This window comes from Marmota flaviventris, chromosome 4 (assembly GCF_047511675.1).
Source record: "Marmota flaviventris isolate mMarFla1 chromosome 4, mMarFla1.hap1, whole genome shotgun sequence".
NCBI classification, from domain to species: Eukaryota; Metazoa; Chordata; class Mammalia; order Rodentia; family Sciuridae; genus Marmota; species Marmota flaviventris.
This window is the reverse complement of record NC_092501.1, coordinates 49,431,277-49,443,862: the sequence shown is the minus strand read 5'-3', so window position 1 is coordinate 49,443,862 and position 12,586 is coordinate 49,431,277. Positions and strand designations below refer to the sequence as shown.

The following is a 12,586-nucleotide window of genomic DNA, read 5'->3' as shown; positions in this document are numbered from 1 at the left end:
CTGTGTATTTCTCAGAGACTGAAGTTATTGGACTAAAGTTTTGGTTAATTTGTTTGAAAAATCTTTGGTCAGAATATTTTATAGGTGATGCTATGAGCTTCAAACTGCATCATTACAGAACGCACAAAATATTTGGTGATCCCACTATTAGTGATGATAAGTGATAGGATCAATCACTGGGTTAAAGTGATGACAGCTTAATCCTTCCATTTTAAAGTTATGCCTTGCTCCCTGTGACCACAGAATATAATCTTTGATACTTTGATTCCATGTAAAGACTCAATTTCCTGTCATCCTTTCACCCAGTGAATTTAACATCCATTAATGATCCTTGTCTATTAAATTTCGTCATGGGGATTGCAAAATGGTGATTTTTCTGAATCTATATATTTATTAACAGATAGGTTTCTCTCCAAAAGAGCTTTCTGAGAGGTATTTTTTTAATTAAAAATGTAACCACCAAGTATGTTCCTTAGGTTTCAAATGATTGTCTGTCTTTGCTGAGGTCAGAACACCTGAACTCACTGTAGCAGCTACTGTAAAAACATGCACTACATCTTCTTTATTCCAACTTGTGAAATGTGTTGACATTATGCTACCTCTTATATATATATATAGCCAAGAGAAAAAAGAAATCTTTTTTGGTGTAAGAATAAAAATTGAACTATGTGGGTATATTGAGATAATTGTGTAAAAGACTGAATGAGTTTCAAAATGGATTATTTCTTCATTACCTAGCACTTTATAATTAACTGTTCTCTTTTTTTTTTTTTTTTCCAGGAAGCTGCCACTTTTGCTAGAGAGCAAGGCTTTGAGGTGAGTTAACCCACAATTGCACACTAAACAGATCCTAAAGGTTTTTTCTAGCTGATAATGAAGTTCTTTTGGACAGTGATTGATGTGCTATTATACTCTCAGAGCCTCGCAGCAGTTGCCATGGAAACTTGGCAGTCGTCATGGTTTCTTTGTTCTGCCAGCACAGTGTTATGACGCACTCTGCTAGGTCTGCACCCAACATCGCCTACAGATGTTATTTATTGAATTTTGAAAAGCCTCTTGGGAAGCCAAGAGGTTGGGCACGGTTTCAAGCTGCCTCTGCAGATATGGGGCCTGTCAGTTTGTTCAGTTAAAAAGCTACCTCATTAGCTGCATTACATTTCATAAGGATTCACTGCTAAAGCAGTGGTGGAACAAGACTAAATAGTGAAATATAATGTCGCTTAAATAATTTCAGCCCTATCACATGTAGATTATCATTATGCAAATTAATTTCCAAAAGGTTGTACTTAACAGTTGTTAGGAACTGATTAATTTAAATCCTGCTCATATGAACTTCCTGTTTGAATCTTTTCTCTCACTTTATCTTAGTTAACATAAAATAGTTGTAAATTTTCTGAGGCAAAATATTGATAATTGGCTTTAATTTCCTGGTCTTGATTCTGTTTTCCTGTTAGGAGCATTATACTGTCAAGATTTCAAAACTCCATGTGGTTGTTGTTGGCAAAATTAAGAAAACAGTCAAGACCATGTTTTTATCTGTATAATATCCATCGTCCAATTAATTGTTGGAAAACACTGGCTTCACTATGAACCCAGGTTAATTGATAGATTTAACTGAGGTTATGAATCATTTATGATTATGATATTTATTGAACCAGAACTACCTAGAACAGACGTTCTATATATAGCAAGTTGAAATATGATAATAATTTTTTTAAATTTAATAGGAACTCTGTTTGCATACTCAGTATTGTCTACTATCTAGAGAAGCCATGAACATTGACTGGATAACACTAATAAGTTTACTTTGAGCTCTTTAAAGAGTAAACTTTTCTTTAAAGAAAGGTGTATGAACTTGTGATGGAACTCTTACTTAAATATACTAACGGCATATTTATTATCAAGCAACAAAGTAATATATTTTACTCATGTCCGAACTTGATGAAACCAGAATAGAGCTTCTTCTTCATAAAGTATGTAGTATAAATATTCTCTCAAGATCCCATGAAAGAACTATTTCAGGATAGGAAATCTCAAAATACTTAATTATGGAAAACTGTAGTTCCTTTTTTAAAAATATATTTTTAAGTTGTAGATGAACACAATGTCTTTATTTATTTATTTTTATGTGGTGCTGAGGATTGGACCCAGAGCCTCACACTTGTGAGACAAGCACTCTACCACTGAGCCCCAACCCTAATGTAGTTCCTTTTTTTACTATATTCTAGTGAATATAGAGTTGAGTCATGTAGAAAAGGATTTCCAAGTTTTTTGTTTGTCATCTCAAGTTTCACTTTGTGATTTCCCAAACTGGCAATTGATATATAAGACAAAATGTAATCAGGGGAGTATTCAATTTGAAAAACAAATTGCTTAATGCTTTTAGTCATTGTTAAAATTTTACTGATGTTAAGGGTTTGGGGATTTTTTTTTTCTTTTTTGTAGTAGTAGGGATTCACCCGAGAGCCTCATGCATGCTAGATAAGCACTCTACCACTGAGCTACATCTTCAGCCCTGATATTAAGCTTTAATAGTAAAAATGTATATTCTCTTTTGATACATAAAAATTCTCCATAGATCAAAGCTTATAAAACATAAATTTGGGGGCTGGGGATGTGGCTCAAGCGGTAGCTCGCTCGCCTGGCATGCGTGCGGCCCCGGTTCGATCCTCAGCACCACATACAAACAAAGATGTTGTGTCCTCCAAATACTAAAAAATAAATATTAAAAAAATTCTTTCTAAAAAAAAAAAAAAACATAAATTTGCATAACGTATAAAGTACATGTAGAACATAAATTCATATAACACATAAATGACTGCTATCATAAAAAGTATATTTTGATTCTATAAAATGACCAATTTTGCAGACATTTAGAAATATAACATGTTGCATAACAAATTATCTTAGTCCAGTAGTATCAACATAATAATTTTTAAAAATAGTTTAGTTAGCTGAGCACAGCAGTGCACACCTGCAATCCTAGTGACTTTGGACACTGAGGCAGGAAGATTTCAAGTTCACGGCCACCCTTAGCAAGTTAGTGAGACCCTGTCTAAAAAAATAAAAAGGGCCAGATTTGCAAGTAAATGGATGGAGTTAGAGAAGATAATGCTAAGTGAAATTAGCCAATCCCCAAAAAAACAAATGCCAAATGTTTTCTTTGATATGAGGAGGCTGATTCATAGTGGGATAGGGAGCAGGAGCATGGGAGGAATCGACAAACTCTAGATAGGGCAGAGGGGTTGGAGGGGAAAGGAGGGGGAATGAGGTTATTAATGATGGTGGAATGTGATGATCAAAGTATAGGTATAAAGACACGAATTGGTGTGAATATGCTATGTATACAATCAGAGACATGAAAAATTTTGCTCTATATGTATAATAAGAATTGTAATGCATTCTGCTATCATATATAAATATATATATATATATGAATGAATAAATAAAAAGGGCCAGATATGTAGTTCAGTTGTTGGCACCCCTAGGTTCAATCCCCAGTACCACCAAAAAAAAACAATTAAAAAAAAAAAGTTTAGTAAGTCTGACTAATCATACTTAGATTTCCTGATGAACTTCTTGCTCTGAATGTGCCGGATTTACATTCATTCTTAGCAACAAACTAGTTCTTCTGTATTTTATTAAGACAGGATCTCACCAAGTTACTCAGGGCCTCATTAAGTTGCTGAGGATGGGTTTGAACTCCCTATCCTCCTGCCTCAACCTCCCAAGTTGCTGGGATTACAGGCATGTACCACCACACCTGGCTTCCATTACCTTTTATTTACTGATTTTAGAATTGTTTCTTTTTGCCACTAATCTGCCATAATTAATTATAACATAAAAGCAAAGTGATGATGACTATAATCATATACCTTATTACTTCCTGACATAGCAAAACTGCTCTGTCAGTGATGTTGACAGTGATATGTTAGATTGGATAAAGCACATAGTATCTTGATATGTCCTTTTATGGGTTCCCAAAATCCTTACAAGTATGGCACAATATACATGAGCCCTAATTAGATCAGCCTTAAGTAATCGTTGTTAATAAAATAGATTATATCTAGAGAAATTCAGTGATTTTATAATGTCATTAAAGATTACTTAGTTCATTAGACATATGACAGCATAAGCTTGGAACTTAGTATTCTTATGGAGTAAAAAAAGAATAAATCATTTTATCCTAACAATTTTCTGTCTATAGAATTGTGTTAAGACTCTCAAGTCTAGTGTGACAAACCAGCAAAAATCTGCATTTTATCTCTCCCAACTTTAATATTGCTTCTAAATTTGGAGCAAGATTGAGAAAAGAGAAATGAAAAGATATAAGAGAAAGGAAAGGTGAGCATGTTTTTTTTCTTCCCACCAGCACTGCTGTCCTACCCTCATTTTCTATTATAAATCCCAATCAGTTCCCAAAGCCACTGAGTGTTGCCACTAGTGATCTGTCTGCTGACAGATCCAAATGCCTCTAAAAATAACCAGTGTTTATTCATCAGGAAATAGCCTCAATGGCATTGTTTATGATATTCTGCTTAGCTTTTCTGCAAATTTTAGATCATCTTTATTTTAAAAAAATCTTTAATCTTTAAAATGAATTGGGCAATTTTCAGTGAGAAGCAGGAGCTTAGGAGGGCACTGGAGAATGAGATAAAAACTGGAGCTAGGCAGAGCACAAAGCAGAAGAGAATATATATATATATATATATATATATATATATATATATATATATGATGGAAAACTGCATAGTGCCTGATTTAAATGACAGACCTGCTAAGAATTTAAAATGACAATTCTTGGAGTAAAAAGTTTCATAAGGCCTTTCATTATTCTGGAAAATAAGTTTAGACTGCAGTGTGTTTTTAAATCTACCTTGTCTTGAGCTGAACAGATTAAAGGTTCATATTTTTAGAACCTAAATAAAAATAAGGTACTTTAAAAAGCACATTTTATTATGAAGCCTCTAAAAACTATTGGAAATTAATTTAAATTAAATCAACTGAATAAAATACTTCCAAAACCTAAATATAGATATACTCTGTATCTTCATTGTTTCTGCAACAGAGTACATGCCAAAAGATGAAGGAAATTTATGCCTTCACTATTGGATCATGTGTTCAGTTTACTTCAAACAAGAAGTTTTAATTTTCTGTTTTAGATGTCTAAGATATAATACTCTGTCCACAGAGAAAACAAAACAATCTTTCCTTTATCCTAATTCCTCCATTGCTTCTGATTCTACTCAGAGGATCCCAGGCTTGTGGTCCTTCTCTGACTAACAATGACTCTATGATGCAATTCCATCAAAAAAGAAAAGTGTAGAACTATGCTATCCAATACAGCATCCACTAGCCACGTGTTGCTATTTAAATTAAGATTAATTAAAATTAAACAATTTAAAATCTAAAGCCATATATGGTGGTACCAGCATGTAGTCCCAGCTCCTTGTAAAGCTTAAGTAGGAGAATCAATTGATCTTAATAGCTTTGAGACTAGTCTGAGCGATATACCTCCAAAATTTTTTAGTTTTTGTTTGTTTGTTTAATTTGGTCCCTGGGTTGACTGAGGCAGATTTTAAGTATTCTATAACTTCTGTAGCTACATGTTGGCTTTATTGGACAGTGCAGGTATAGAATATATTAATCATCTCAGAAAGTTCCATTGATTAGCACTGGATAGAAAATCTAGAGAATATTCAGAAGGTGTTGATTCTCAACAAATTCTCTAAGGTAATTCTAAAGTTCCTGCGTTCTTTACAAAGATGGTTATGAACAATCACAGTTTGAAATTAAAGCCACTTAGTCAGGCCCAGTTGGCTATGAGAATGCACTACTACTTTCACAGGTATCTGGATCCCAAAAGAGGATGATTTTAAAACAGTTTAAGGGAAAAGAGATAAAATGGTCTTCTAATTTTCTTAATTTATTACAAATATTTACTGAGCACTTGCTGTGTGCTTGACATTCTCCAATAAACCCTGAAGACAAGGTAGAAATGACCAGAGTGTATGTTGTGAAAGAGAATGTGGGAGGGGTTCCTGTTTTAAATGTGACAGTCTTGGAATGACTGTCTGAGAAAGAAAAATCTGAAAAAAAAAAAAAATGAATATCTAGCAATGGCAGACCAAAAAGCCAAACAATTAAACAGGGAAACAAATTTCAAACAGAGAAAATAAGAACACAAAGGCCTCCAAACAAGAAAGAGTATAGTGCACTATGATCTACAGAAACTGATGGAAGGCCAGTGTGGCTGGATTGGTGTGAGGGAGGAGGAAGGAAGAGCAGGAGATCAGACTGGTGACTGACACATCATATAAATACCATAACTGTTACAGGAGTTTCTATTTGGAACACAAATCAGAAAATTGAATGATTAACTGAGGGAATGAGTGAGAACCCCACAACTAGAATTCTACAGAAGTAGGCAAATTATGACAAAGCTGTCTAACATTTGTTATTACCAACTTGTTAAAAATGGAATAAAGAGGATATATTCTTTAATTTGGAAGATAGGGCTAAAGTTAAGGGGTGTGATTATATATTTTTATCCTAATTAGTTGTTCATGACAACAGAATGCGTTTTGACCCATCATAAACAAATGGAGTATAACTTTCCATTTTTCTGGTTATACATGATGTAGAGTTACACAGGTCATGTAGTTGTATATGCACATAGGGTAATAATGTTCGATTCATCTACTATCATTCCTACACCCATGCCCCCTTCATTCCCCTCTGTCTACTCCAAATTACCTCTCTTCTCCCCTCTATCCCCATTGTGAATTAGCATCCACATATCAGAGAAAACATTCAGCCTTTGGTTCTTTGGGATTGGCTTATTTCACTTAGCATAATATTCTCCAGTTCCATCCATTTACTGGCAAATGCCATAATTTCATACTTTAAAGCTGAGTAATATTCAATGTGTATACATGCCACAGTTAAAAGCACAATTTTATATTTATAAAATACTTCAGTTTATAAAACCTTTTCCAACATATCATTAATACATTCAGTACTCATAGAATCCTTGAGATTTAGAAAGAGCATATATTGTCGTATCAGTTCCACAGATAAAAAACAGGCTATATGACTTGTTCACAGCCACATAATTAATACATATGAGTAGCAGAACTAAAGCTCAGCACTGCTTTCTCTCTCATACTCTAACATATTGGGAAAGGAAACTAGGCTTCAAAATGACCTTGAAAAACGAGAAATGTCTTGAAACTCAAAAACTGAAATTCATTAGTGTAAAAATACAAGCCAGGACAATTAAGAAAAATAGAAAAAATGCACAATCAGGAATGGCTTTTGTGAATTTAGCAGAAAAATGATTTAGGATTGACATTCTGTAGTTATAATAAAAACGAAAAACCACATTACCAGAATTCATTGAAGTAATATAAACTGGGGATAGCACAGAACACTGGTTAAGAGTTCTATGATCCCAGTTGGGTACGGTGGCACACATCTATAGCCCTGTCTCCTCAGGAGGCTGAGGCAGAAGGATCACAAATTCAAGGCCAGCCTGGGCAACTTAGCAAGACCCTGTCACAAAATAAAAAAACAAAGGGGCTGGTAGTGTAGCTTGGTGGCAGAGCACTCCTGGGTTCAAGCCCCAGTACTGCAATTAAAAAAAAAAAAAAAACTGAATAGTAGTACTGATTCCTGGTGTCAAGCTGTGGGATATAGTCCTGGCTTTACTACATATACTTATGGACCTAGGCAAATTATTAAACTACTGAGACTCAGTTTCCCCATCTGTAAAATGGGAAATAGTAATAATACCTACTCCCAGAGTAGTGAAGATTTAATAAATTCTTTAGAGCTGTATATGTGGCTCTTCATTTTTTCATTTATAGAATAGGGATAATTGCAGTAACTGCTGCCTGCAAAAGTTAAGATTTAATGATCACTCTATACCTCTGTAATGGCTCATAACTCAATTGTATGAACTTGGCCTTCTCCCCTTTTCATCTTTCTACTCCCTCTATTGTATACTATAATTGAATTCTCAATATTTAAAACTCTTGAGGCTCTTTCTACAGATTTTGAAGCAACCTAAAGGATTGACAGTTTTAAGGAATAGTAAAATGAGAGACTTTGAGAAGAGTGAAATTAATATTTATTTAATTCACTAAATAAATATTTAATTAATTAATAATTATTTAATTTACTGAATATTAATTTAGCATGCACTAAATACTACATTAATTCTCTTTCAGCCTCACAGCAACTATTTTTAACCTTTTATTTTAGGTGTAGTTGGACACGATGCCTTTATTTTATTTATTTATATGTGGTGCTGAGGATCGAACCAAGGTCTTGCACATTCTACCACCCAGCCCCTTAACCTTTTATTTTAAAGTAACTTTAGTCTTAGAAAAATTGCAAAAATAATCAGAATTCCCATATATCTTTCACCTACCTTCCCCCAATGATAACATCTTATATAACCAATGTACTATGACCAAAACCAGAAAATTAACATTGGTACATTGCCACAATCTAAACTATAGGCTTTATTCTGATTTCACCAGTTTTTCTTTATACTTGCTTTTTCTGTTCTAGAATCTTATCCAGTATCCCACATATTTTCTTAGTCTCTTCTGGTCTGTGACAAATTCTCACTCTTGCCTTGTTCATGACCTTGATACTTTTGATGCGTCATTTTTTTTAATATTTATTCTTAAGTTTTAGGTGGACACAGTATCTTTATTTTACATTTATGTGGTGCTGAGGATCAAACCCAGTGCCTTGTGCATGCTAGGTGAGCACTCTACCACTGAACCACAACCCCAGCCCCCTGGGCAATCATTTTGATGAGCCCTGAGCCCTTAATTTCAATTTGTCTGATGATTTCTCAAAGATTAATCTGAAATTATGTATTGTTGGCAGGAAAACCACAGAATTGTTTGCCTTTTATCTTTATTAAATGAGAACTATATTTAATCATAAGCAAAAATTCTATAGTAGTAAATTATATTTGTGCTAGGATGGTGCCCTATCTATGTCTTATAGTTTGTATGAGCATCAAATGTATTAATGATAGGTTGAGAAAAGTTTTATAAACTGTGAGGCATTTTATAAATGTAAAGTTGTGCTTTTATTGTCACTGGTGATAACTTCTCAGTGTATCAAGTCAGAGAGGTAAACACTGTGACATTATCTTACTGCTGGTGACGTTAACCTTGATCTCTGGACAAAGGTGGTATTTGCTGTTTTGTCCTGTAAAGTTACTACTTTCTCATTGCCATTAATAAGGTGAAGTGATGTCTGTCATTTTTCTTCACTGTAACATTACTACTTTTCCTTTTGTAATCATTAAGTATATTAAGAGGAGCTTTGGTGCTAGGGATTGAACCCAAGGCCATGTGCATGCTGAGCCCATACTTTACCACTGTGCTAGACCACCAGCCCTAACATCTTATAACTGAATATTTTCTTAGTTTTGTTGACAAGTAAATAGAATCTTAGAGACTTACTAACCTACTCAAAGTCACGTAAATAATGTCTAGTTCTGTCATAGTCTAAAATGTCTTGTAATTTCACTATTCTGTGAAGATGTGTGAACTTAAATGTGAAGAAGAACCTAAAGAGGGTGGAGAAGGGGAAGATACTATAGAACCAGAAATATGTAGCTTTGGGAAAATAAAATAAGGTTTTGAGAAAAGTTTTTTTACTTGAGGAGAATCAACTCTTGAGAGCAAGCAATGGCTCCTCAAGGCATAATGAGAATTTTAGATTAGATGCTTTCTGACAGTGATCCCAGAGTACGTGACAAAGGGATTGTGCATAAACTGTAGATGTGAATACAAACAGAATGAAGTTTACATAAATCTGAAAAGATATATGTTTTGCATTTGGGAAGTTTATTTCACTCTTGAATTGACATTCTGGTAGATTGAATTCAAGACATAAGAAAAGTTTCTTTGATTAAATTACCAAGGACCCATAACAAACTCTGTCTTCCCACAGGGTTGGCAGAAAGCAACCATGGAATTACATTCTTAATTTATTCCTTATACTACCTTGAAGAAAGACTTCCATTTAAAAAAAAAAAAAATCTGGGTGCAGTGTTTCTTAATGGGTAGTCCTAGCTACTCAGGATGCTGAGGCAGGAAGATCACTTGAGCCCAGAGTTCAAGGCCAGCCTGGGCAACATTAGCCAGTCCCTGTCTTAAAATCAAAAATATCTAGTACATGCATAAGACTCTGTTCCCAAGACAATAAAGTGAACCTGCCTCTTTATTAAATAAGAACTTTATTTAATAAGCAAAAATCTTATAGCAGTAAAATATATTTGTGTTCTCCTGATAGAATTTATGTGAGTCATATTAATGTGTACACTTATTTGATAGAGTGAAGACATTGTTAATATATGGCATTTTTGTTCCTTTCAACTGGAACAAAATTATTTCTAATAGTCTGTCACCAAAAACTCAGGGATTTTTTTTTTTTATCTTATCAGAGTCAGGCTTAGTTCTATTATAAAATAAGCAACTGAAAGCAAAAATAGTCAGCATGTTTGAAAGGTCACCGGCACTGTCCTACTATAAGTGACTTCTTTTCAGAAAACAGCCCTCTGGAGGTCATTCTGCTAGGTGTATTAGAAGTTCAGCTTCATATATTATCTGGACTGTCTTAAGTATTTAAGAAGCAAACAAGAAATATTTTACTACAGATTATCACACCCTTAAAAATGTCATACTTTCTGATGTTATTTGTAACCATTATGGCTTCTCTTGTTCCTACTTTTTCTCCCACCTATATCTTGTTCTTTCTGTCCCATGTATACTTCACTTATGCCACTCTCATTTTCCCTCTGGTTTGTTTCTTTCTCTATAACTATTTTAAAGTTTGCGCAGCATTAGAGGAAACTACTAACAACATAATCCATGAACAGTTTTGGAGGTCCACTAAAATCAGACATGGATTTTTAAAGTATCTAAAATGGTTGAAAACATGCTTTTTAAGACTCTGCTTTTAATTCAAAAGTTAGATTTCAAGTCAGAATGTTTATGATATTGAGATTCATGGTCTATATGGTGTGAAAAAGAGCATCAGGGTTTAAGAATTCATTTCTAGTATTTTTAAATTTCTGTCTCAAAGAAAAATCTTTATGGAAAAAGGTTAACATTTCTTTCTCTCATTCAATATTTTGAAAAATTTGGCATCATAACAATCGCATTATGTGCAAAGTCACCAAAATTGTGTTCCGTAAGCTTCTAAAATAATTATATATTCTTATACTTTTTTTAAAAAAAATCTCCTCTTAATTGAAATTTGAAAACTGGGCATTTGCCAACATTAAGGAATTATTGTTAATTTGTAAAGTATATTATAGTTTTGTGGTTATATTTCAGTCATTATTTTTAAGACAGATAAAATTATACAGTGCTTGTTAAGTTTGCTTCAGAATATGAAACACAGGTAGCTAAAGATATACATGAAATAAGCTTTATTGCATGTTTAAAGTTTTGAAGATTGATGATGGATTCTTCAGAAGTTATTGTGCTCTTCTGTTTACTTTTGTATATGGTTAATTTTTCTAAAATGTCTCCTAATAGATACTCAGGTCCCATCAGAAAGAAAATTTTTCCTCTACTAATAAAGTTTTTATTTCTTGATTACAAGAATGTTTTTCTCCTTTCTATTAATAGACTAAAGACATTAAAGAAATAGCCAGAAGGACACAAGCTCTGCCAAAAGTGAACTCGAAGAGGCAGCGAATCGTGGTCTTCACTCAAGGGAAAGATGACACTATAATGGCTACAGGTACATGTTGAAACTGTGTGACAAATCAGTATTAGAGTAAAATTCTTTATTCTTTTTATAATAATGTAGTCACAACAATGTATCTTTTAGAATTTTTCATTTTAATAAATATTTCTACTTCTATCTCAGTTAAAAAAAAATTTATTTTCAGGACAGTAATTTACTAAAATTCAGTTCGATAAAACCACATTGACCTGGGTGTGGTTGCACATGCCTATAATCCCAGCAACTCAAGCTGAAGCAGGAGGATTGAAATTTCCAGCCTCAGCAATTTAGCGAGGCCCTAAGCAACTTAGCAAGATTCTGTCTCAAAATAAAAATTAAGAAAAATTGGGAATATGGCTCTGTGGTTGTTAAGCACCTTTGGGTTTAATCCCTTGTACCATAAAATAAAATAAACCATATTAATATACTGTATTAACTTTGATATATTAGAGGTTTCATTAGTCTAGAATTGTCTTTCCTTAAAAATGAATACATTTTACTTAAAAAAATTTACACTAAAATAAATAAAATTCAGAAATGTTAGTTTCTCATATTTTCCTTCTAGAAGAAAATCTCATATTTGTTTTTATTTAGCCACATATTTCATAGCATTCATAGAAATAAACTAGGAATTTCATCTAGTGTACAAACATTTTATTGGGTAACATGATGAATAGTGTCAATGTGATGCTACCTACTGTTAATGCCAAAATTAAAACCTTTTAATTCTGTCTGAACCATTCAGATTAAAACCAGTTAATTAATGATTATTATAAACAGTAATAATTATTACCTTTGTGTTTGTGTAGTACACAGC

General features: G+C 33.4%; 1 protein-coding gene across 2 annotated transcripts in view; it reads left to right on the top strand.

The window, feature by feature from the left end:
• Positions 1-12,586, top strand: part of Adk (adenosine kinase) — a 491,572-nt gene that overhangs the window by 385,954 nt on the left and 93,032 nt on the right. For both annotated transcript variants that reach the window (XM_027931411.3, XM_027931412.3), the window contains exons 8-9: positions 781-816; positions 11,670-11,784. In XM_027931411.3, coding sequence (XP_027787212.1) covers positions 781-816; positions 11,670-11,784 — 151 coding nt within the window. The remainder of the gene's footprint in view (positions 1-780; positions 817-11,669; positions 11,785-12,586) is intronic.